This window comes from Artemia franciscana, chromosome 4 (assembly GCF_032884065.1).
Source record: "Artemia franciscana chromosome 4, ASM3288406v1, whole genome shotgun sequence".
NCBI lineage: Eukaryota > Metazoa > Arthropoda > Branchiopoda > Anostraca > Artemiidae > Artemia > Artemia franciscana.
In genome coordinates, this window is record NC_088866.1 from 10,867,716 (window position 1) to 10,894,798 (window position 27,083).

General features: G+C 38.5%; 1 protein-coding gene across 7 annotated transcripts in view; it reads left to right on the forward strand.

Annotated features, from left to right (window-relative positions):
- LOC136025976 (uncharacterized) overlaps positions 1–27,083 on the forward strand; it is a 391,881-nt gene that overhangs the window by 297,589 nt on the left and 67,209 nt on the right. For 6 of the 7 annotated variants that reach the window (XM_065702101.1, XM_065702104.1, XM_065702105.1 and 3 more), the window contains one exon: positions 7,230–7,316. The exons of the other annotated variant lie outside the window; for it this stretch is intronic. In XM_065702101.1, the coding sequence (XP_065558173.1) occupies positions 7,230–7,316 (87 nt within the window). The remainder of the gene's footprint in view (positions 1–7,229; positions 7,317–27,083) is intronic. 7 annotated transcript variants of the gene reach the window in all.

Genomic DNA, 27,083 nt, shown 5'->3' on the forward strand with positions numbered 1-27,083 from the left:
TAAATTCCATAGATCTTTCAGGGTTTCCACCACACGTGCTACAACTAAAAATAGGCGTACCAATAATATTGTTACGTAACATAAACCCACCAAAGCTTTGCAATGGCACTCGACTTGCCGTAAAAAAAACAATGGAAAACCTAATAGAGGCCACAATCCTGACAGGGCCTTTTGAGGGTGAGGCTGTTCTTATTCCTCGCATTCCCATGATTCCAACAGATCTGCCTTTTCAATTTAAAAGATTGCAATTCCCAATTCGATTAGCATTTGCAATCACCATTAACAAAGCTCAAGGTCAATCATTAGAAAAATGTGGTATTGATCTTAATACTGATTGTTTTTCCCATGGACAATTGTACGTTGCATGTTCGAGGGTCGGTAAACCTGACAATCTATTTATATGCAGCGAGAATTGGACAGCGAAGAATGTTGTATATTCTCAAGTTTTACGCAGTTAATTTGTATTTCGGAACCAAATGAAGCGGTTAATTATCCATCTGAATTTTTAAATTCCATAGATCCTTCAGGGTGTCCACCACACCTGCTACAACTAAAAATAGGCGTACCAATAATACTTTTAAGAAATATCAACCCACCAAAGCTTTGCAATGGCACGCGACTTGCCGTAAAAAAAACAATGGAAAACCTAATAGATGCCACAATCTTGACAGGGCCTTATGAGGGTGAGGCTGTTCTTATTCCTCGCATTCCCATGATTCCAACGGATCTGCTTTTTCAATTTAAAAGATTGCAATTCCCAATTCGATTAGCATTTGCAACCACCATCAACAAAGCTCAAGGGCAATCACTAGAAAAATGCGGTATAGATCTTAATACAGATTGCTTTACCAATGTACAATTGTATGTTGCATCTTTGAGGGTCGGTAAACCTGACAATCTATTTATACGCACAGACAATGGGACAGCGAAGACTGTTGTATATTCACAAGTTTTACGTAGTTAATTTGTATTGTATCTATCTATCTATCTATCTATATAAAAACGAGTTGTGTGTATGCATGTTTGTTTGTTTGTAAAAAGAGCGTTTGCATATGACGTCATTATTAGTACATACGGCTTTGTATATGGACAGACAATGGGAAAGCCAAGAATGTTGTATATTCGCAATTTTTACGTAGTTTGAAACACATATATAAATCTATCTATATTCACAGGTGGGACACAGGGACACAACTACAATGGCGCGTAACTAATATGGCGCGTAACTAATATGGCGCGTAACGACTTACGCGCGCGGGGGGGCTTGGGGGGGGCGCGAAGCGCCCCCACCAACTAGGTGTTGGGGTGGCGCGAAGCGCCACCCCAACAGCTAGTATATATATATATATATATATATATATATATATATATATATATATATATATATATATATATATATATATATATATATATATATATATATATATATATATATATATATATATATATATATATATATATATATATATATATATATATTCACAGGTGGGACACAGGGACACAACTACAATGGCGCGTAACTAATATGGCGCGTAACTAATATGGAGCGTAACGACTTACGTGCGCGGGGGGGGGGGGGCTAGGGGGGAGTTTGGCGCGAAGCGCCCCCACCAACTAGGTGTCCAACAGTTAGTATATATATATATATATATATATATATAGCTAGTTATATATATATATATATATATATATATATATATATATATATATATATATATATATATATATATATATATATATATATATATATATATATATATATATATATATATATATATATATATATATATATATATATAAATATTTCATATAAGGTACATATAGCTTTCATACAAGGTTCATATAAGGTACTAAGGCCTATATATATATATATATATATATATATATATATATATATATATATATATATATATATATATATATATATATATATATATATATATATATATATATATATATATATATATATATAGATATATAGATATATATATATATATATATATATATATATATATATATATATATATATATATATATATATATATATATATATATATATATATATATATATATATATATATACATATATATATATATATATATAGGCCTTAGTACCTTATATGAACCCAGGCATAACTTACAACCCTTATCATGAGGGCTGTGGGGGGGGTTTCATCTTCAAAGATATAATTACCGGACCTTTCTATTACGTAACAAAATAGTTATCTCAAAATTTTGATTTGATGTGCTTTGGGGAATGGTGGGCGTGGGGGGAGGGGATAGTTGCCCTCCAATCACTTTCGACTATTAAAAAGGAAACACGTTCTTTCATTATAAAATTGAACGAGCTCTTTTGAAGTTTATACAACAGCAAATGACCATCTTAAAATTTCAATCGGATGCATTTCGGGAAAATACGAGGTTTGGAGGGGGTTATCAACCCTCCGATCACTCTGAATCTCAAAAAGGGCACTAGAACTTTTGATTACTAAGCCAATGAGCCCCCTCAGGGATTTATAAGATCACCCTTTCAATATATACCTTATATGCCCCCAAGGCATAATTACAACCCTTGCCCTATGGGCTTTGGGAGGGTTGTCATCCTCAAAGACATAATTTCTGTACCTTCCATTTACGAGTAACAAAACGGCTATCTCTAAATTTTGATTAGATTTGTTTGGGAAAATGGTGGACGTGGAGAGGGGGGAGGTAGTTGCCTTCTAACCCCTATTGACTATTAAAAAGCACACTAGCCGTTTCAATTTCCAATCGATTGAGCCTTTTTCGAAATTTCTACGACAACCAATGGTCATCTTAAAATTTCTATGAGATGCACTTCGGGAAAATACGAGGAGTGGAATGGGTATCAACCCTCCCATCGCTCTGAGTCTCAAAAAGGACACTAAAACTTTTGATTGGCAATCCAATAAGCCACCTTCGAAGTTTATACGATCATCCTTTCTTTATAAACCTTATATACCCCCAGGGAAAAACTTACAACCTTTTCCCCGAGGGCTGTAAGGAAAGTATTATCCTCAAATACATAATTTCCAGACCTTTCAGCTATGTTGAACAAAATTACTATCGCGAAATTTTGATATGATGTGTTTGGGAAATAGCGGGTGTGAGAGAGGGGGGGGGTGCTAGTTGCCATCCCATAGCTTCCGACTATTAAAGAGGACACTTTCCCTTTCAACTCCCAATCGAAATAGCCCTTTTTGAAGTTTGTACGACAACTACTTCGATACGAAGTGCCCTGATCTACGAAAAAAAAATTATAATACATTGTGCCCACATCGCTTTACTTAGGCAGCGCTATTGTGCTGCCTATAATGGCGTTACCATATGTCTGATATAGCCACACTGGGAAGAATACAAATCCTTCCTTAAAGTTATGAATTCTTTGATCATTTTATCGGCCAGAAATGCAAATATGAAAAGAACAATCTAGCCGATTGCGAGGCCGGGCCCTGGAACTCGGCATGTGGCAAGCTTGTATATATGGATTCTTGCTGTAAGTAGCAACCTCAAAATGAATCATATTTGTTTTCTACTCTTTACTCGGGAAAATAGAGGGCCTCCAAGGGGATTCATATAACATTAAAGGTTCCCAATGACTTCAACCCCCATTACAACTTCAGTGGGCTTTCCCAGTAGGCAAACCTCTTATAACATGAACAATCTCAGTTGCCCAATTGCCTTTAAAGTCCTGTGGAAATTGTCAGTCATACATCTTTGAAAATCTTTTATTTGGGGTCTCCAATTGCCTACAATGGCAGAAGAAGCAGCCGAGGAAGCTGCTCAAAGAGTTAACGCCAAAAGGCTTGCGGGTAAAAGAGAAAGTAAGAAAAGAAAGCGTGCCGAGGAATCACAAGAAGAACGTGAAAACAGGCTTGTGTCTCAAAAAGAAATTACCAAAAAATCGTGCCGAGGAATCACAAGAACAACGTGAAAACAGGCTCGCGGCTCAAAGAGATAATACCAGAAAAAAGTGTGCCGAAGAATCACAAGAAAAGTGTGAAAACGGGCTTGAGGCTCAAAGAGAAATTACCAAAAAAATCATGCGGAGGAATCACATGAACAACGTGAAAACAGGCTTGCGGCTCAAAGGGATAATGCCAAAAGAAAGCATGCCGAGGAATCACAAGAGCAACGTCAAAATTATCGCCTGGCATTCAGGTACAGCCCAGTCGATGATTATAGCTTGAGTAGATGTGTTCAAATCGGGACTATGTCTAAAATTTGTCCCTATTGCAAGGCCTTGAAATTTAATGGAGAAACCATGGGAATGTGTTGCGCCTCAGGAAAACCTAAACTTCCTCAACTGACTGCACTACCAGAGCCATTAAAGACTTTATGACGTTACAGACTGGGACACCGGGACACAAATGACGACCGGGACACAAGGAATATAAATGACGACCGGGACACTCAAAGAGAAATTACAGACCGAGACACCGGGACACAAATGACGACCGGGACACAGGGACACAACTACAACGGGGACGCCGGAAGGGCACAGGGGGGATATATAAATGACGACGGTGACACAGAGAATATTCGATTTGCAATTACCATTAACAAAGCTCAAGGGCAATCATTAGAAAAATGCGATATAAATCTGAATACGGATTGTTTTCCCATGGATAATTATATGTTGCATGGTCAAGAGTCGGTAAACCTGACAATCTGTTTATATGCACAGACAATGGGACAGCGAGAAATGTTGTATATTCGCAAGTTTTACGTAGTTAAAGACATATATATATACATACATCTATCTATATTCACAGGTGGGACACAGTGACACAACTACAATGGCGCGTAACTAATATGGCGCGTAACGACTCACGCGCGCGGGGGAGCACGGGGGAGCTTCACGCCCCCACCGACCAGTTGTTGGTGCGGCACTATGCGCCACACCAACAGCTAGTATCATATAAGATTATATAGACAAAGGTTTTACCGGTACCTCCTGGTACGTCTATGAAGAAACTTTTATACACCATAATTAGGATTATTTACAGCATAATGGCGCAGGTATAATTAGCCTGCGACATATTTTTCAAAATTTCAATTGGTATTCCTCGCAAAAGCCAGTTCATACTTTCTCTAGTAGCAACTGACTCATTAGAGTTTAGAAATTTAATGTATTGTTCATCGTCGCATGTCTCAATGTCATCTATTACAAGATCGCTACAAAACTAAGATTTCAATCATCTATTACCATCGTATTAAACTTGGATGCTATAACACGGTAAGCACGTGTACATCAATTTTAAGGTGATTATGGATTCAATCACTAGGACTTATGATCAATACTCTAATGCATATGTGGTAATCAAGGTTTTGAAATTTAATTGTATATAGATATACTGAAATTGTTCCAAATATTTTTTTTCAGGATCATTAATTAGGTTTTTAAATTTTTCTTTCGCAATTCGAGCAGTTAGATCGGGACAATCTTGAGTGGACCGCTCTAAGATAAGTTTTTATCATCAGATATGATACGTTTTTCGTCTTTAATTTAGAGTTAATCTGGATTGCAGGTCATAGTCGTAAAGAAATGGGGGGGGGGGATCCAAGGCAACCCACAATGACCACGACATCATTGCAATTGGAATTTTCAGAATAGTAGCACATTGATGCGGTGAATGATGATGGTAGCATTACTTTTCCATCAACAACTGCATTCTGTTTCGTAGCTAAGTCTTTCGTAGCAGTCGTTAATAAGCCTTGCAATACTTGGATGGTTATCAGCCAAAATTGTTTTCTGGTTCAAATGTATCCATTGAATACAATTGTGCTCCACAAAAATACATGCATCGGCAAGATATTGTTGAAAAAGTCTCCCAAGAAAATGTAAAGCGTTAAAACCAGTATGACGCCGGTGGGGTGTTACAGCTTGCTGAGAAAAGTTTTTGATGTGTTCACGTAGAAAAGCGATTCGATGATGTGCTAACTCAAGCAGTGTTAGATGTGAACGACTTCCATCAGGTGTTTGAAAGGCATTTTGACGGTCCATCTTGACGTTCCAGTAGGAAAAGACGATGGATAGGTAAAGGGCTCCACACGAGGGTTGGTATTTTTTAAAGTGAAAACATTTTTGCCACGTTGTTTTACAACCATTTCATTGGATTAAAAACTACAGTTAGCATTAAGAGTAAGAACAAAGCATACTTCATTACATGCAGCAGAGTTTAACCTTCCATAATACAAGTCATCTGGCAGAGTAAAAAGGACCTGCATATTTGGAGGTTGTTGTCTCAGTCACACAGTACGTTGATTTACATCATCCTTCGCATCTTACATTTTCATATAACCTTTGCATTTGTGTTTGTGTCTGACAATATTTCGTCCAACAAATCCATTAAGTTGCGAGGGATTCCCCAATTTAAAGGATGTGCAAGGAGTTTATCAACAGCTTCGTCGGGGTCTAAAAAGTACATTTGGCCATATGAAGGTAGTCCAAAATCACTTTGAGTGGTTTGTGTTGGAGTGCCACAATAATCAATTCTTCAATAAATTTGCCCAGCTGCTTTGAAGCTAAAAAATTTACGAATATTAATGGATCGATCATCGCTTAAAATGAATGAAACTAAAGTAAAACAGAAGTTCAAGTTTTGGGTTTGTGTGCGGAATTCGCTAGAAAGTGTGTGACGTTGCATAAAAGGCAAACCAATTCATTTGGATATTGGGTGGCAACACTATTGGACGATACAAGCAGCAATCTCCAATGGCAAATAAAACAGACTACTCAAAATATAAATCATTTTCGCAGCAGCAAAGATGATGCTTTTGCCCTTAAAAGGTATACATGGTGATAGCTTCACTCGTGTTTGTGATAGTTTCTGTTTTTTTTTTAAGATGGATTTGATTATGAAATTTAATTTCTGATCATTTCGGGTTTCAATTAATCACTAATAGCCATTCCCGTTTGTTTAAAATTTGAATTACTACATGACTTTATTTCTTTTCATTTTTCTTTTGATATGGCTCATTACTTTTCTTTGAAAAACTTTTGTTTCGATGAAATGTTTTTTTAATTATTTCTGAAAATAATCGCAGCTAATTCTAGAAATTTACAGCCTAAAATTTATCAACTATGTAATGTATTTTATTTTTTATCTATTTAGTAATTGTAATGGAATCCTAAGCCGGGGTTTTTTTATCTTAAAATTAGTAAGATTTATAAAAATAGTTAAATTTCTTTTGTTTATTTTTTTTAGGAACATGGGTTCAAATGAATCTACCAATACCGTTACATCGGCTCGTCCAGGGGTATACAGAAACCCCTCTACCTTGGATATAATAAGGTTTGCACATCTAAAAAGTAGTACAATGTTCCTGCACTCTAACCTCAATGTGCCTTTGTTTCACCTCTTTTTGTTATACCACGTGCATGCATAAGTCACAGTGAGTATTCTCCATTTCAATTAAATGAATAAACCTGCTTGAATTTAAATTCTCTACCAAAACAGAAACCACAAAATAAAATTGCTGAGGGTTGTAAAAAGCCAATTCTTGACTTTTTACACTGATTTACTTTGAATATTGTTTTTGTTCAGTACAAAAAGCACTAGATGCAGCAGTTTCCTGCAAAAAAGAGCCCTTACCAGTGTCCAGTTAGTTACTGAGCAAAAAATGGAAGAAAAAAAGCTTCTCATGCCGAAGTTGCAGCAACCTTCTTTGCTTTTCAAGCCAAAGGATTTTCCTCAAATTCAAACACTGATCATAATATGATCAAAAAACCGATTGAAATACTGCTTAATTGAAGAATTAAGAACCAAACTAGCAATTGATTTATTAAGCTCAAAAATGATGCTTGCCTATTAAACGAACTGTAAGCAAGGAGCGGCTTGACCCAATCTATATATATAAAAATAAGTTGTTTGTGTGTTATGTCTGTTACACTATGTCTGGTACGCCAGGTTATATCTTCTACTAGCTGTTGGGGTGGCGTTTCGTGCCACCCCAACACCTAGTTGGTGGGGGCGCTTCGCGCCCCCATATCCCCCCCCCGCGCGCGTAAGTCGTTACTTGCCATATTAGTTACGCGCCATTGTAGTTGTGTCCCTGTGTCCCACCTGTGAATATAGATAGATATATACATATATTTTTTTAACTACGTAAAACTTGCGAATATACAACATTTTTGGCTGTCCCATTGTCTGTTCATATAAATAGATTGTAAGGTTTACCGACTCTTGAACATGCAACATATAATTGTCCATGGGAAAAACAATCTGTATTCAGATCTATACCTCATTATTCTAATGATTGCCCTTGAGCTTTGTTGATGGTGATTGCTAATCGAACATTCCTTGTGTCCCCGTCGTCATTTCTATATCCCCCTGTGCCCCCCGGCATCCCCGTTGTTGTTTCCCTTTGTTCCGGTCGCCATTTGTGTCCCGGTTTCCCAGTTTGTAATTTCTCTTTGAGTGTCGCGGTCGTCATTTATATTCCCTGTGTCCAGGTGTCCCGGTCGTCATTTGTATTCCGGTGTCCCGGTCTGTAATTTCTCTTTGAGTGTCCTGGTGGTCATTTATATTCCCTGTATCCTGGTCGTCATTTGTGTCCCGTGCTTTGTTGATGGTGATTGCAAATCGAACATTCCTTGTGTCCCGGTCGCTTTCTCTTTGAGTGTCCCGGTCGTCATTTATATTCCCTACTAGCTGTTGGGGTGGCGCTTCACGCCCCCCCAAGCCCCCCCGCGCGCGTAAATCGTTACGCGCCATATTAGTTACGCGCCATTGTAGTTGTGTCCCTATGTCCCACCTGTGAATATAGATAGATATATCTATCTATCTATCTATCTATATATATAAAAATAAGTTGTCTGTCTGTCTGTGGATCAGGTGACGTCATGTTTCGGTGTTGACTGACGTCATGAAATTAGTTGCCATCATTTTTGCTTTGAAGGTGACGTCATTAATGGTATTTAAGGCATGCGTTCACGGAAAAATGTTTAATTGTAAAATGACTGAAGGTTCGGCGATATGTACTTCATAGTGACGCTGAAAAATAAAGAAGAAAAAAAAACTGAAAAAATGTAAAAAACTAAAAAAAACTAAAAAGAAAAAACACTCAAAGATAAATTACAGACCGGGACACAAATGACGACCGACACAGAGGGAATATAAATGACGACCAGGAACCTCAAAGAAAAATTACAGACTGGGACACCCGGACACAAATCACGACCGGGAATATAAATGACGACCGGGACGCAGGGACACAACTACAACGGGGACGCCGGGGGCACAGGTGGGATATATAATTGACGACTGAGACACAGGGATTGTTTGAATAGAAATTACAGACACTCAAAGAGGAAATACAAACTGGGACACCAGGACACAAATGACGACCGGGACACAGGGAATATAAATGCTATTTATATGCACAGACAATGGGACAGCGAAGAATGTTGTATATTCGCATGTTTTACGTAGTTAAAAATATATATTTATATCTATCTCTATTCACAGGTGGGACACAGGGACACTGCTACAATGAAGCGTAACTAATATGGCGCGTAACGACTTACGCGCGCGGGGGGGCTTGGGGGGCGCGAAGCGCCCCACCAACTAGGTGTTGGGGTGGCGCGAAGCGCCACCCAAACAGCTAGTATATATATATATATATGTTTTTAACTACGTAAAACTTGCGAATATACAACATTCTTTGCTGTCACATTGTCTGTGCATATAAATAGATTGTCAGGTTTACCGACTCTTGAACATGCAACATATAATGGTCCATGGGAAAACAATCCGTATTCAGATCTATACCTCATGATTCTAATGATTGCCCTTGAGCTTTGTTGATGGTGATTGCTAATCGATGATTCCCTGTGTCGCCGTCGTCATTTATATATCCCCCTGTGCCCCCTGGTGTCCCGGTCGTCATTTATATTCCATGTGTCCCGGTCGTCATTTGTGTCCCGGTGTCCCAGTCTGTGATTTCTCTTTGAGGGTCCCGGGCATCATTGATATTCCTTGTGTCCCGGTGTCCCGGTCGTCATTTGTGTCTCGGTGTCCCGGTCTGTATATACATCCGTTTTTGAATTGGTCTTTTTTTTTTTAGTTTTTTACCTTTTTTTTAGTTTTTTTTAGTTATACCTCAGGATTCTAATGATTGCCCTTGAGCTTTGTTGATTGCTAATCGAACATTGTCTGTGTCCCCATCGTCATTTATATATCCCCTTGTGCCCCCCGGCGTCCCCGTTGTAGTTGTGTCCCTGTGTCCCGGTCGTCATTTACATTCCCTGTGTCCCGGTCGTCATTTGTATTCCGGTGTCCCAGTCTGTATATACATTCGTTTTTGAAATGGTATATGATGAAATAAATTTTTGTATTTTTCTCTTTTTTTCTTTTTAGTTTTTTTTTGGTTTTTACTTTTTTTTAGTTTTTTTAGTTTTTTTTTCTTTTTAGTTTTTTTTTATTTTTATTTTTTTTGTTTTTGTTTTTCTCCTTTATTTTTCATTTTTTTTCCTTTTTTCTTTTTTTTCTTTTTTAGTTTTTTTAGTTTTTCAGCTTTTTTGTTTTTTTATTAGTTTTTAGTTTTTTTTCTTTTTAGTTTTTTGGTAGTTTTTACCTTTTTATTACTTTTTTTTAGTTTTTTTTACTTATGTCCTGGTCGTCATTTATACTCCCTGTGTCCCGGTCGTCATTTGTGTCCCGGTGCTTGGTTGATGGTGATTGCTAATCGAACATTCCTTGTGTCCCGGTCACTTTCTCTTTGAGTGTCCTGGTCGTTAATTATATTCCCTATGTGCCGGTGTCCCGGTCGTCATTTGTGTCCCGTTGTCCCGGTCTGTAATTTCGTCATTCGAAAACATGACGTCAGTCAACGCACAAACATGACGTCACCTGACAGACAGACACACAGACAGACAACTTATTTTTATATATATAGATAGATGTCTCGGTGTCCCGGTCGTCATTTGTGTCCCGATGTCCCGGTCGTCATTTGTGTCCCGATGTCCCGGTCTGTAATTTCGTCATTCGATAAATATGACGTCAGTCGACACACAAACATGACGTCACTCGACAAACAGACAACTTATATATATATATATATATATATATATATATATATATATATATATATATATATATATATATATATATATATATATATATATATATATATACTAGCTGTTGGGGGAGCGCTTCGCGCCACCCCAACACCTAGTTGGTGGGGTGCTTCGCGCCCCCCCAAGCCCTCCCGAGCGCGTAAGTCGTTACGCGCCATATTAGTTACGCGCCATTGTAGTTGTGTCCCTGTGTCCCACCTGTGAATATAGATAGATTTATATATGTGTTTCGAACTACGTAAAAATTGCGAATATACAACATTCTTGGCTTTCCCATTGTCTGTGCATATACAAAGTCGTATGTACTAATAATGACGTCATATGCAAACACTCTTTTTACAAACAAACAAACATGCATACACACAACTTGTTTTTATATAGATAGATAGATAGATAGATACAATACAAATTAACTGCGTAAGACTTGCGAATATACAACATTCTTCGCTGTCCAATTGTCGCTGCATATAAATAGATTGTCAGGTTTACCGACCCTCGAACATGCAACATACAATTGTCCATGGGAAAAACAATCAGCATTAAGATCTGTACCACATTTTTCTAATGATTGACCTTGAGCTTTGTTAATGGTGATTGCAAATGCTAATCGAATTGGGAATTGCAATCTTTTAAATTGAAAAGGCAGATCCGTTGGAATCATGGGAATGCGAGGAATAAGAACAGCCTCGCCCTCAAAAGGCCCTGTCAAGATTGTGGCCTCTATTAGGTTTTCCATTGTTTTTTGTACGGCAAGTCGCGTGCCATTGCAAAGCTTTGGTGGGTTGATATTTCTTAAAAGTAATATTGGTACGCCTATTTTTAGCTGTAGCACATGTGGTGGAAACCCTGAAAGATCTATGGAATTTAAAAATTCAGATGGATAATTAACCGCTTCATTTGGTTCCAAAACTGTGTCGACTGACTTGTAAAGGACTGCCTGGTCTCGAATCTTGGTCAAAACAATATTGTTGATTTCGTGGACGTCTATATTTTTCGGTGCGAGAATCGCTCTTTCACTTAGCCATTTATTATTTTTATAATTGTTTAGAATATTCGGAAATACTTTTTCAATCAATTCATTTTTGTACGTCACTAAATTACAGAAGTCAGCAAGTAGTTGTATACGTCCTGAAATTGAGTCTACTGGGAGCTTTCCGTTTCCAATTGCCAGCAATGGATCTGAAAATGTTTGACCAGAGTCAACGTTTTGCAATCGTACACGCATTTTTGTAGTTAATTTTAATATTTTACGTGTACCCATAAATTAGAATTTTTCAGGCAAGCATTCATTTCGTCTGCAGGAGTTGATCTAGGTACTATAGGTAATGTTTGCCTTAAATCTCCCGCAAGCAATATTAATGTGCTGCCAAAGGGTTTCGACTTCCCTCTCAAATCTTTCAAGCATTGATCTAGAGCCTCGAGCGATTTTTTGTGTGCCATTGTGCACTCATCCCAAATAATAAGTTTGCATTGTTGCAATACTTTACCCATCCCAGATGATTTGGAAATATTGCACGTGGGAGTTTCTGTAGAATGCAAATTCAGAGGCAATTTCAGAGGCAAAGCGGAATGAGCAGTTCTTCCACCAGGCAGCAATGTTGCAGCTATTCCGAACGACGCAATTGCCAACGCTATATCATTTTTTGATCGAATTGATGCCAGAATCAGTTTTATCAAAAACGTTTTACCAGTACCTCCTGGCGCATCCAAAAAGAAAATTTCTCCAACGTTGTTATCGACACAATGCATTATCGTATCATAAATGTCTTTTTGTTCCGACGTTAACTTGGAAGTGTTATTTTGTACATACGACAATAGATCACTCGTACTGTAACTTTGTTCACGATCCAGTTCTACACATGTCGAAACAGCAGCGATACGGTTAGGTGAAGGCATTCCCAAATCCTGAAGAGGTTTGTTTGCCATACCTACGCACAAATCTTCTATAATAACTAAAGTGTAGTTATAAATTTCTGATGTAAAGTCAAAAGTCATATCTGAGTCTCTAACTGTTTTTGATGGAGTATATCTTCGGACATTTTTGACTTATATTTTTCCTATAACTATATAGGAGCTGATGGAGAGCAAGTTGTTAAAATGATTCCAAACAATGCACGAATTTGACTTGGGGTTGACGTTTCGCCCGCGTCATTGATGCAGTTATCCCAGTGTTGGTCATTCTCCAATAAATTCAGAGCTTGGCATGCACTACGGTAAGTGTCATGTATAGTACCGTTTACAGTTCTCAAATACTCAAAGGATGTCGGACCGGATACATTCTCCAAAAGCAGGCGTAGAAAGAAGCATTTATGTTGATTAGGGTGAACGGTGTAGAGTCTTCCTATCGTGGTATCTTTGAAGATGGTAGGTTGGCCGTCGACTGACTTACCCTGTTTTCGACGTTCAAATACTTTATTTTTAGTATTCCACGTGTAATACGAAGGCACTTCAGTATACAGCAGTTTTTTTGCAAAAGAATCATTTTTGCAAAGCGAAAAAAAAGCTGTTAACTTTGTATTCGGTGGATTCAGGGCTCTTTGTTGCACGTTGGTTTCCGAGAAATAAACACGTTGACCATTCTGTAAATGTACCGCTAAGTGAACAACAGCTGGACTACGTTCATGTATCGGAAATGAAAGAATTCGCCAAACAGCTTCATTACTGCTTATGTATCTTCCAGCCTGATATTGTACGATTTCGTCGAAATCTTTGATTTCGGGCTGCAAGCCAAAAACTGCCATGTCACTGCCTTTGTTGACGTATTTACATATGTATTTGATTGCCTTTACGGAGTTACAGTATTCAACGTTTATGTGTGCATTAAATGTTTTTGATAATAATGGGGAATATAGAACAACCCACTGGTTATCTACTTCGATGGTGGTACCGGTACGCTTCTTTATTATTGCTGTTTTACCGCCATCTTCAGTAGTTCTTCTTCTATATTGTGGGTAACCATCATTGCCAGTAATTGTCTTTGATACTAAAAGTCGAGGATATTGCTTTGTGCACCTTCCTTTGGCCATGCATGGTGAATTTTCGTTCAGTGCACCGCAAGGTCCATGTAACATATTTTTTACAATAATATCATGTAACCCCTTATCGACATTTTCATCAGGAATTTCAGCGGAAATCACATCATCAATTTCGTTCGAAGTAATTTTTTTATGTAGCCAGATTAGTATATGTGCGTGTGGCAAACCTCGTTTTTGCCATTCCACTGAGTACATCCAGCATCGCACTGACCCAAACACTTCAAGTTTTACTATGTAGTTTATCAGTGATTTCAACTTTTGCCGGAAGACACGGGCCGTAATGTCATGCCTATGAACCGCCGATTGGCCTTGAAGCAAAAGCTGCAGTATCTCGTCCCAAGATTGATTACATGTAAATGTAATAAACAAATTTGGACGACCATAGAGACGAACATACGCAATAGCATCTTGAGCATATTCATGCATATGACGGGAACTGCCAGCTCAAAGACACATTAAAAATTTGTCTTTGAACGATATTCTTAAATACCTGTGTCCTGGTCGTCATTTATATTGCCTGTGTCCCGGTCGTCATTTGTGTCCCGGTATCCCAGTCTGTAATTTCTCTTTGAGTGTCCCAGTCGTTACTTATATTCCCTCTGTCCCGGTCGTCATTCGTATCCCGGTCTGTAATTTCTCTTTGAGTGTTTTTTCTTTTTAGTATTTTTTAGTTTTTCACATTTTTTCTTTTTTCAGTTTTCTTTTTCTTCTTTATTTTTCAGCTTCACTATGAAATACATATCGCCGAACCTTGGTTTTTTTAACTAAAATCTGGTAGGCATTGATGACCTTATCCAAGTCAAGATCCCAAACCCAATCATCATCGCTATCATTTTCAGTTTTGATATGTTTTGACTCTCGCTGTCCAGGTGGATCTTCATCTAACTGCGCGGTTTTGCGTTCTTTAGCCTCAAGCCTGTTTCCTTGCTGTTCTTTTGATTCCTCGGCACGCTTTCTTTTCTGACTTTCTCTATCAGCAGCAAGTTTTTTGGCATAGACTCTTTGAGCATCTTCATCGGCTTTTGCCATTGTAAGTTCATCAGTCATTTTAAACTTAAACATTAATAGATTTCTACGTGAACATATATGTCTTAAATATCTTGAATGACGTCACTGTCATAGCAAAAATGACGACAACTAACTTCATGACGCCAGTCGACACAGAAACATGACGTCACCTGATCCACAGACAGACAACTTATTTTTATATATATAGATAGATATAATTCTAAAATTGTCAGGTAATTTTCTAATTTGAAATAAAAACTAAAAATTATTGGTCAGACAACATAAATATTTTTGATCTTTACATAATAGCTTTAGTGGTTCTGGACTGAAAACTAAATATGCTAATCAAATTGGGAATTGCAATCTTTTAGGTTGAAAAGGCAGATCCATTGGAATCATGAGAATGTGTGGAATAAGAAAAGTCCCACCCTCAAAAGGCCCTGTCAAGATTGTTGCCTCTATTACGTTATAACAGACATAACACGTCATTTGTGTCCTGGTGTCCCGGTCTGTAGTTTCGTTAGTCGACAAACATGACGTCAGACGACAAACAACTTCATGACGACATACAGCTCAATCCTTATAATGACGTCAGTCTATCTATATATATAAAAATAAGTTGTCTGTCTGTTGATCAGGTGAGGTCATGTTTCTGTGTCGACTGACGTCATGAAGTTAGTTGTCGTCATTTTTGCTATGACAGTGACGTCATTAAAGATATTTAAGACATATATGTTCACGTAGAAATCTATTAATGTTTAAGTTTACAATGATTGATGAACTTACAATGGCAAAAGCCAATGAAGATGCTCAAAGAGTCTATGCCAAAAAACTTGCTGCTGATAGAGAAAGTCAGAAAAGAAAGCGTGCCGAGGAACTACCAGAGCAACGCGAAAGCAGACTTGCTGCTAAAAGAGAAAGTGAAAAAAGAAGGCGTGCCGAGGAATCACAAGAACAGCAAGAAATCAGGCTTGCTGCTGATAGAGAAAGTAAGAAAAGAAAGCGTGCCGAGGAATAACAAGAACAGCAAGAAATCAGGGTTGCTGCTGATAGAGAAAGTAAGAAAAGAAAGCGCGCCGAGGAATCAGAGCAACCTGAAAGTTATCGCCTGGCATTCAAGTACAGCCCAGTCGATGATTATAGCTTGAGTAGATGTGTTCAAATCGGGACAATGTCTAAAATTTGTCCCTATTGCAAGGCCTTGAAATTCAATGGTGAAACAATGGGAATGTGTTGCGCCTCAGGAAAAGTTAAACTTCCTCTATTGGCTGCACCACCAGAGCCATTGAAGACTTTCCTTACTGGACCTACGTCAGAATCTAAGCGTTTTTTGTCAAAAATCAGAAAATACAACTCATGTTTCCAAATGACGTCGTTTGGAGCCCAAATCGAAAATCCAGATCAATTTATGTCTACTTTCAAAGCAAAAGGGCAAATTTATCATAGAGTAGGGTCCCTTCTACCATTCTCAGGCGAGAATCATAAATTTTTACAATTGTACTTCATCAGTGATAGAAATTCTGAATTGAATGCACGTTGCGAAATTTCTCCCAAGGTTGAAAGGACAATCGTTTCCCAATTACAACATCTTTTCCACGAAAATAATAATTTAGTGCGTCTGTTCAAAACAGCCATCGATTTGATGCCTACTGATACGCATAAAATTGTTATTTCCGCTGACAAAACGCCTCCTGGCCAACATGTGCGTAGATACAATGCTCCAACTATCGACGAAGTGGCAATCGTTATGGTCGGTGACCAGTTTTTACCTCGAGATATTATTCTTCATAAGCGAAACGCTCAGTTGTTAAGAATTGATGAAACTCATCGATGCTACGATGCCCTACAATATCCTGTCATTTTTTTGGGATGGAGCCGACAGCTATCACTTTAATATTAAATTGATGTATCCAGCCACTAACAAAGAAATGAATAAGAAATGCATTGCAATGCATTATTATTCCTATAGATTAATGATTCGGCAGGATGAAGAAAATTATATTTTATGTTTTAAAACTCGGCAAATGGTCGGTGTTTTTGACCCTCTTTGGCCATTTTTTGATTGGAGGTAATTTATTTATGTTGTATGTCTTTATGCTGCTATGATATTTATGTTGTTATGTTTTTTTGTCTTGTTTTTTCTTTTTTTGTGTGTTTACTCCACAGTTTAATGTACTTTGTGGGTTATAAATAAATTATTATTTATATAAACCTAGGTGCTAGGTTTTATATATATAACTAGGTGTTGGGGTGGCGCGAAGCGCCACCCCAACAGCTAGTATATATATAAAAATAAGTTGTCTGTCTGTGTGTCTGTCTGTGGATCAGGTGACGTCATGTTTCTGTGTTGAGTGACGTCATGAAATTAGTTGTCGTCATTTTTGCTTTGACGGTGACGTCATTCAAGATATTTAAGACATATATGTTCACGTAGAAATCTATTAATGTTTAAGTTTACAATGACTGATGAACTTACAATGGCAAAAGCCGATGAAGATGCTCAAAGAGTCTATGCCAAAAAACTTGCTGCTGATAGAGAAAGTCAGAAAAGAAAGCGTGCCGAGGAATCAAAAGAACAGCAAGGAAACAGGCTTGAGGCTAAAGAATGCAAAACCGCGCAGTTAGATGAAGATCCACCTGGACAGCGAGAGTCAAAACATATCAAAACTGAAAATGATAGCGATGATGATTGGGTTTGGGATTTTGACTTGGATAAGGTCATCAATGCCTACCAAATTTTAGTTAAAAAAACAAAAGTTCGGCGATATGTATTTCATAGTGAAGCCAGTCAGTCGACGGCCAACCTACCATCTTCAAAGATACTACGATAGGAAGACTCTACACCGTTCACCCCAATCAACATGAATGCTTCTTTCTACGCCTGCTTTTGGTGAATGTACCCGGTCCGACATCCTTTGAGTATTTGAGAACTGTAAACGGTACTATACATGACACTTACCGTAGTGCATGCCAAGCTCTGAATTATTTGAAGAATATGGAGTTATGGGAAAAATATAAGTCAAAAATGTCCGAAGATATACTCCATCGAAAACAGTTAGAGACGTCAGATATGACTTTTGATTTTAAATCAGAAATTTATAACTACACTTTAGTTATTATAGAAGATTTGTGCGTACGTATGGCAAACAAACCTCTTCAGGATTTGGGAATGCCTTCACCTAACCGTATCGCTGCTGTTTCGACATGTGTAGAATTGGATCTTGAACAAAGTTACAGTACGAGTGATCTATTGTCGTATGTACAAAATAACATTTCCAAGTTAACGTCGGAACAAAAAGACATTTATGATACGATAATGCATTGTGTCGATAACAACGTTGGAGAAATTTTCTTTTTGGATGCGCCAGGAGGTACTGGTAAAACGTTTGTGATAAAACTGATTCTGGCATTAATTTGATCAAAAAATGATATAGCGTTGGCAATTGCGTCGTCCGGAATAGCCGCAACATTGCTGCCTGGTGGAAGAACTGCTCATTCCGCTTTGAAATTGCCTCTCAATTTGCATTCTACAGAAACTCCCACGTTCAAAATTTCCAAATCATCTGGGATGGGTAAAGTATTGCAGCAATGCAAACTTATTATTTGGGATGAGTGCACAATGGCACACAAAAAATCGCTCGAGGCTCTGGATCAATGCTTGAAAGATTTGAGAGGGAAGTCGAAACCCTTTGGCAGCACATTAATATTGCTTGCGGGAGATTTCAGGCAAACATTACCTATAATACCTAGATCAACTCCTGCAGACTAAATGAATGCTTGCCTGAAAAATTCTAATTTATGGGCACACGTAAAAATATTAAAATTAACTACAAATATGCGTGTCCGATTGCAAAACGATGATTCTGGTCAAACATTTTCAGATCAATTGCTGGCAATTGGAAACGGAAAGCTCCCAGTAGACTCAATTTCAGGACGTATACAACTACCTGCTGATTTCTGTAATTTAGTGACGTCCAAAAATGAATTGATTGAAAAAGTATTTCCGAATATTCTAAAAAATTATAAAAATAATAAATGGCTAAGTGAAAGAGCGATTGTCGCACCCAAAAATATAGACGTCCACGAAATCAACAATATTGTTTTGACCAAGATTCGAGACCAGGCAGTCCTTTACAAGTCAGTCGACACAGTTTTGGAACCAAATGAAGCGGTTAATTATCCATCTGAATTTTTAAATTCCGTGGATCTTTCAGGGTTTCCACCACACGTGCTACAACTAAAAATAGGCGTACCAATAATACTTTTAAGAAATATCAACCCACCAAAGCTTTGCAATGGCACGTGACATGCCGTAAAAAAAACAATGGAAAACCTAATAGAGGCCACAATCTTGACAGGGCCTTTTGAGGGTGAGGCTGTTCTTATTCCTCGTATTCCCATGATTCCAACGGATCTGCCTTTTCAATTTAAAAGATTGCAATTCCCAATTCGATTAGTATCTGCAATCACCATTAACAAAGCTCAAGGTCAATCATTAGAAAAATGTGGTATAGATTCTGGATTTTAACAAAGCTGTTTGGCAAGTTTTTATGAACTAATTTTGCAATCTCTGAACAAACGAAGATCTCTTACGAAACCTGTCTGACTAGTTTTTTAGCAAGAAATTAGACACTTCATTTAGCCATCAAGCAGTAAGAATATAATTAGGAATTCCGATATTTATAGGAAATCACGCTCTGATAGAGGTGGCGAGACTAATTATTCATTAGAATAACTAATTATTCAGTGGCGAAGAATTCCGATATTTAGAATTCCGATAGAAGCCCCCCTTGCGAACGATTGCGTTACGATAAAAGTGAGAGGAGAAAAGTAAGCAGAAGGGCGGGGGAGAGCTGTTTGCAAGAGCCGTGGTACCCGCCGGGCTTGTCCCTTAAATTGCGGGGACAAGGTAGGCAGCCTCCAACGCTTCCCTTACTTCTCTCGCAAGTGAACCTTCAATCTAGAGAAAATGGGAATTGGCAATTGGCGCGAAAATGAACTTTTCTACAATCCTATCCTGTGCTTTGTACAGAAAAATCTTGCAAAAGGAGTTTCGCCCGATACGATAAAAGAGTACTTGGCCGATTTCTTCGAGTCTTCTTCTCTTGGTGAGACCCGTAAATTGCTTTTTTTAAATCTTTTTCCGAATGAAGTCCCATCGAAGCGCGTAGGAGCCAATGCTGCATTAAACTGTGCTTCGGACATTATTTCTTCGCTTGTAAAGTGCGATTCCCAGAACATAAAGCTTCCGGACTTTGTTATCAAATGTCCCAGCGAAGTGCCAATGATCCCTGTCGATGCCTTCAGTACCCTCAGTGCCAAGGTGAATTCTTGCCTTGAACAGCTGCGTGATATTGCGTCCAAGGTTACAGAGGGACAGTCTAAGCTTGTAGCCCCCACTCAAAATACGAAAAAACCATCCTACGCTGTCGTTGTAAGAAACCCACCCCCGGAGCTCAGCGACCCTATCCTTCGTATGAAGAAGCTCGAAACGTTGGATGGTCACGACGGAATCATAAGTCTAAAATCTAAGCCACATAGCAAAAGCTGGGTTGTGATGGTACGCGATAAGCGCTCAGCCGACTCGCTTGCTGAAGCTGTTACTAGCTCCATCCCTAACGTTGGAGCCAGAGTGATTGATAAAAAGCCTTTAGCTGTGGTCCGGGATATACCCCATAATTATTCAAGAGCTGATTTGGAGGCCTCAGTGGAAGGACTTATTAGTGCTAGTCAAATCGGCGACTCTCGTACTTTTCGCCTCGAGTTCGTCGACAAAACCGCTCTGAATGCGGTTCTGGAGTCGGGAATCCGTATTGGATATGAATTTTTTCGCGCTATGCCCTTTCAATCCATTCCGCGTCGATGCTTTCGCTGTCAAAGTACTGATCACCTGATTGGAGCTTGTCCCAGCTCACCAGCACATCCCAAGTGTTCCAGATGTTCTGGCCCTCATGTGAATTCCAAGGAAAACCCTTGCCAAGCCTCACCAAAATGTGCAAATTGCACTATGGAACACGTAAGTTTTAGCCTGAAATGCAAAGTTCTCCGATCGGCTCTCAACAACGCTAATAAATGAATGCTCAAACTCCGTTTAGCTTTGTTTCCCTTAATATTAATGGTACAAAAGACAAGGATCTACTGATAAGTGAGCTACTTGAAAATGATATTGTGTTTCTACAGGAGCACCTTCTCTCTAAAGTGAATGTTGATAGCCTAAAGCGTTCTCGGACCCATTATACCTTCTTGAGAGCCGCCCAAAAAACCCGTGGAAGACCATCAGGAGGTCTGGCCATCTATTTCAGACACAAGACTCAGCCGATATTATTGCAAAGCGACGCTAACATCTTAGCGATAAAATGTGGTGATACCGCATTTATAAACATTTATTTCCCCTGTAATAAAAAGACTGTGCAGTCATTGTCTAGTTTTTCACAAGCATGTAATCGCCTACGAACACTACTTAGCGACCTTTCAAAACAAAATACCAAATGGGTTCTCGCCGGTGACATGAACACTGACTTATTATCTAATTCCGACCGATCTGAAATCTTTCTCGAATCACTACCTGGAGGATTCCATCTTGCTGATAAAGATCTTCTATTTACTTATATTCACAATCGTGGTGGTCTTACTTCCAACCTTGATCATGTAATTGTGTCAGATTCAACTCTACTTTCATCAATAGTTCATGTGGAAGACTCTAAAATCGACGACGATCATTTACCAATCACGTGCCAACTATCTTGCTCCATGGCGACCTCTGTGCAACGTAACTCTCCCAAGTGGTTCTCAAAGTTAAATTGGGAAAATACCAATGTTCCACTTTATGTATTGACATTGTCCCAGTTATTATCATCTATTAAAGTGCCTTTCCACTTATTGCAAACATCTGTATCTGCAACTTCAACGCGGATAGATATCAACTCGTATTATCAGCAAATAGTGTTCTGTCTAAAGTCTGCCGCTAAAACAGCTGTACCCTCCGAGTGCGTGCGAACGGGTACTCGCAATCCCTTTTGGAAAGTTGATCCTAAAGTGAAGATAGCTAAACAAAAAGCTAAGTTCTGGCTCCGTATGTGGATAGCCTGTAATCGTCCTTCTTCTGGTTCAGTACATCAAATAAAACAGAAAACCAAACGAGAGTACAAATATTCCCTGCGCAGAGCGAGACTGAATGCCTGGGATGGTCCTTGTGACAAGAAATCCTGGGATCGTGTTATAAACAGTGTTAAGTGTTCACCTCCAATTAATTCGTCTCTTCGGCTATGTGACTTCGTTTCTTATTATAAAAATATTTTGCTTTCGTTTAATATTAATCTCCAAAATCATTTTACAAAGCTTGTAAACTCAATCCTCCCAATTCGTATCAACCAATCTCAAGTGTTGTCGGTGGAATCTGGTGTTATACTCCGAGCTCTTATGCAAGTGAATAAGTCTGAGTCTCTTGATAGTGATGGTCTTTGCTTCAAGTTTTTTGCTTATGATTGTCCTGAACTGCTGAAGCATTTGCAATTATTGTTTCAGATGTGCTTGGCACAGTCCGTCGTGCCAGATAGTTTTTTGTCCGGTTGTATATCTCCCATAGTCAAGAGGGGTAAGGACCCCAGTGCTTGCTCTAATTATCGTCCTATCACTGTGTCTTGTTTTGTTAGTAAGCTATTTGAATATGTACTGCTACCGGCCATTAACTCCAAGTGCAATTTTACTCCCTTCCAGCTTGGTTTTAGAAAAGGTATGGGCTGTTTTCAAGCTCACCATATTGTGGGTAGGCTAATGAAACAAGCTGTTGCTCAAAAAAGTCCCCTGTATTGTTTGACTGTTGATATATCTAGTGCTTTTGATAATGTAATTCATTCAAATGCTTTGTTTTCTCTAGCAGCCTCGGGTGTTAACCTTTCTATTGTTTCCGTGCTTAAGTATTGGTACGCTAATTCTTCAGTTAGGGTGAAGTGGAATGGTACGGTAGGGGAGTATATTTCTGTTAAAAAAGGCGTTAGGCAAGGTGCCGTGTTATCCCCGAGCATTTTTAAATGTGTTTTAGCTTCGTGTCTCCAACGTCTTCAACCGTCAATTTTTTACAATGATAATTTAGGCATTAGTCACGTTGCATATGCTGATGATGTTCTGCTTCTTAGCCGGACAAAAAATAGTCTAATTACCAACTTCTACCGGCTTTCAGCCGCACTATCCACAGTAGGCCTTTCAGTTAATGCCTCCAAATGTGAGTTTTTGTGTTTTGGGAGTCCTCCACCAGCATCACCTCTTTGCTTGGGTTCTTTAACTATACCATGTTCAGCAAGTATTAAATGGTTGGGTCTCTCTTTTTCCACGTCACTTTCGTCTACTTGCTCCGCTATTACGTCCAGCGTGCTGAAAAGTATGCGGGTTGGATACGCGAAAATTTCACCAAATCGTGGTCGGTATAACCGAAATGGACTATGCCGTCTTTATTCTAGTTTTTGTGCCCCTGCTGTTTTTTATCTTTCTGGTTTTGCTTTCCTCCTTCGCAAGAAGGATACAAAGAAAATACGCTCAGGATATTTTAAGTATTGCAAGTATTTGCTGCGTCTGCCTCGGTGGTATCGGAATCATACAGTCGTCTCTAAATTTGACATCGTTGATGCGCCCTCGCGACTGAAACATTTATCTAAAGATATATGTTTTAAAACTCGGCAAATGGTCGGTGTTTTTGACCCTCTTTGGCCATTTTTTGATTGGAGGTAATTTATTTATGTTGTATGTCGTTATGCTGCTATGATATTTATGTTGTTATGTTTTTTTGTCTTGTTTTTTCTTTTTTTGTGTGTTTACTCCACAGTTTAATGTACTTTGTGGGTTATAAATAAATTATTATTTATATAAACCTAGGTGCTAGGTTTTATATATATAACTAGGTGTTGGGGTGGCGCGAAGCGCCACCCCAACAGCTAGTATATATATAAAAATAAGTTGTCTGTCTGTGTGTCTGTCTGTGGATCAGGTGACGTCATGTTTCTGTGTTGAGTGACGTCATGAAATTAGTTGTCGTCATTTTTGCTTTGACGGTGACGTCATTCAAGATATTTAAGACATATATGTTCACGTAGAAATCTATTAATGTTTAAGTTTACAATGACTGATGAACTTACAATGGCAAAAGCCGATGAAGATGCTCAAAGAGTCTATGCCAAAAAACTTGCTGCTGATAGAGAAAGTCAGAAAAGAAAGCGTGCCGAGGAATCAAAAGAACAGCAAGGAAACAGGCTTGAGGCTAAAGAATGCAAAACCGCGCAGTTAGATGAAGATCCACCTGGACAGCGAGAGTCAAAACATATCAAAACTGAAAATGATAGCGATGATGATTGGGTTTGGGATTTTGACTTGGATAAGGTCATCAATGCCTACCAAATTTTAGTTAAAAAAACAAAAGTTCGGCGATATGTATTTCATAGTGAAGCCAGTCAGTCGACGGCCAACCTACCATCTTCAAAGATACTACGATAGGAAGACTCTACACCGTTCACCCCAATCAACATGAATGCTTCTTTCTACGCCTGCTTTTGGTGAATGTACCCGGTCCGACATCCTTTGAGTATTTGAGAACTGTAAACGGTACTATACATGACACTTACCGTAGTGCATGCCAAGCTCTGAATTATTTGAAGAATATGGAGTTATGGGAAAAATATAAGTCAAAAATGTCCGAAGATATACTCCATCGAAAACAGTTAGAGACGTCAGATATGACTTTTGATTTTAAATCAGAAATTTATAACTACACTTTAGTTATTATAGAAGATTTGTGCGTACGTATGGCAAACAAACCTCTTCAGGATTTGGGAATGCCTTCACCTAACCGTATCGCTGCTGTTTCGACATGTGTAGAATTGGATCTTGAACAAAGTTACAGTACGAGTGATCTATTGTCGTATGTACAAAATAACATTTCCAAGTTAACGTCGGAACAAAAAGACATTTATGATACGATAATGCATTGTGTCGATAACAACGTTGGAGAAATTTTCTTTTTGGATGCGCCAGGAGGTACTGGTAAAACGTTTGTGATAAAACTGATTCTGGCATTAATTTGATCAAAAAATGATATAGCGTTGGCAATTGCGTCGTCCGGAATAGCCGCAACATTGCTGCCTGGTGGAAGAACTGCTCATTCCGCTTTGAAATTGCCTCTCAATTTGCATTCTACAGAAACTCCCACGTTCAAAATTTCCAAATCATCTGGGATGGGTAAAGTATTGCAGCAATGCAAACTTATTATTTGGGATGAGTGCACAATGGCACACAAAAAATCGCTCGAGGCTCTGGATCAATGCTTGAAAGATTTGAGAGGGAAGTCGAAACCCTTTGGCAGCACATTAATATTGCTTGCGGGAGATTTCAGGCAAACATTACCTATAATACCTAGATCAACTCCTGCAGACTAAATGAATGCTTGCCTGAAAAATTCTAATTTATGGGCACACGTAAAAATATTAAAATTAACTACAAATATGCGTGTCCGATTGCAAAACGATGATTCTGGTCAAACATTTTCAGATCAATTGCTGGCAATTGGAAACGGAAAGCTCCCAGTAGACTCAATTTCAGGACGTATACAACTACCTGCTGATTTCTGTAATTTAGTGACTTCCAAAAATGAATTTATTGAAAAAGTATTTCCGAATATTCTAAAAAATTATAAAAATAATAAATGTCTAAGTGAAAGAGCGATTCTCGCACCCAAAAATATAGACATCCACGAAATCAACAATATTGTTTTGACCAAGATTCTAGACCAGGCAGTCCTTTACAAGTCAGTCGACACAGTTTTGGAACCAAATGAAGCGGTTAATTATTCATCTGAATTTTTAAATTCCATAGATCTTTCAGGGTTTCCACCACACGAGCTACAACTAAAAACAGGCGTACCAATAATACTTTTAAGAAATATAAACCCACCAAAGCTTAGTAATGGCACGCGACTTGCCGTAAAAAAAAACAATGGAAAACCTAATAGAGGTCACAATCTTGACAGGGCCTTTTGAGGGTGAGGCTGTTCTTATTCCTCGCATTCCCATGATTCCAACGGATCTGCCTTTTCAATTTAAAAGATTGCAATTCCCAATTCGATTAGCATTTGCAATCACCATTAACAAAGCTCAAGGTCAATCATTAGAAAAATGTGGTATAGATCTTAATACTGATTGTTTTTCCCATGGACAATTGTACGTTGCATGTTTGAGGGTCGGTAAACCTGACAATCTATTTATAAGCAGAGACAATGGGACAGTGATGAATGTTGTATATTCGCAAGTTTTACTTAGTTAACTTGTATTGTATCTATCTATCTATCTATCTATATAAAAACGAGTTGTGTGTATGCATGTTTGTTTGTTTGTAAAAAGAGAGTTTGCATATGACGTCATTATTAGTACATACGGCTTTGTATATGCACAGACAATGGGAAAGTCAAGAATGTTGTATATTCGCAATTTTTACGTAGTTTAACTCCTGCAGACGAAATGAATGCTTGCCTGAAAAATTCTAATTTATGGGCACACGTAAAAATATTAAAATTAACTACAATTATGCGTGTCTGATTGCAAAACGATGACTCTGGTCAAACATTTTAAGATTAATTGCTGGCAATTGGAAACGGAAAGCTCCCAGTAGTGGGAAAGCCAAGAATGTTGTATATTCGCAATTTTTACGTAGTTTGAAACACATATATAAATCTATCTATATTCACAGGTGGGACACAGGGACACAACTACAATGGCACGTAACTAATATGGCGCGTAACAACTTACGCGCACGCGGGGGGCTTGGGGTGGCGCGAAGCGCCACCCCAACAGCTAGTATATACATATAAATAAGTTGTCTGTCTGTGGATCTGTCAGGGACGTCATGTTTCTGTGTCGACTGACGTCATGTTTTCGACTGACGAAATTACAGACCGGGAC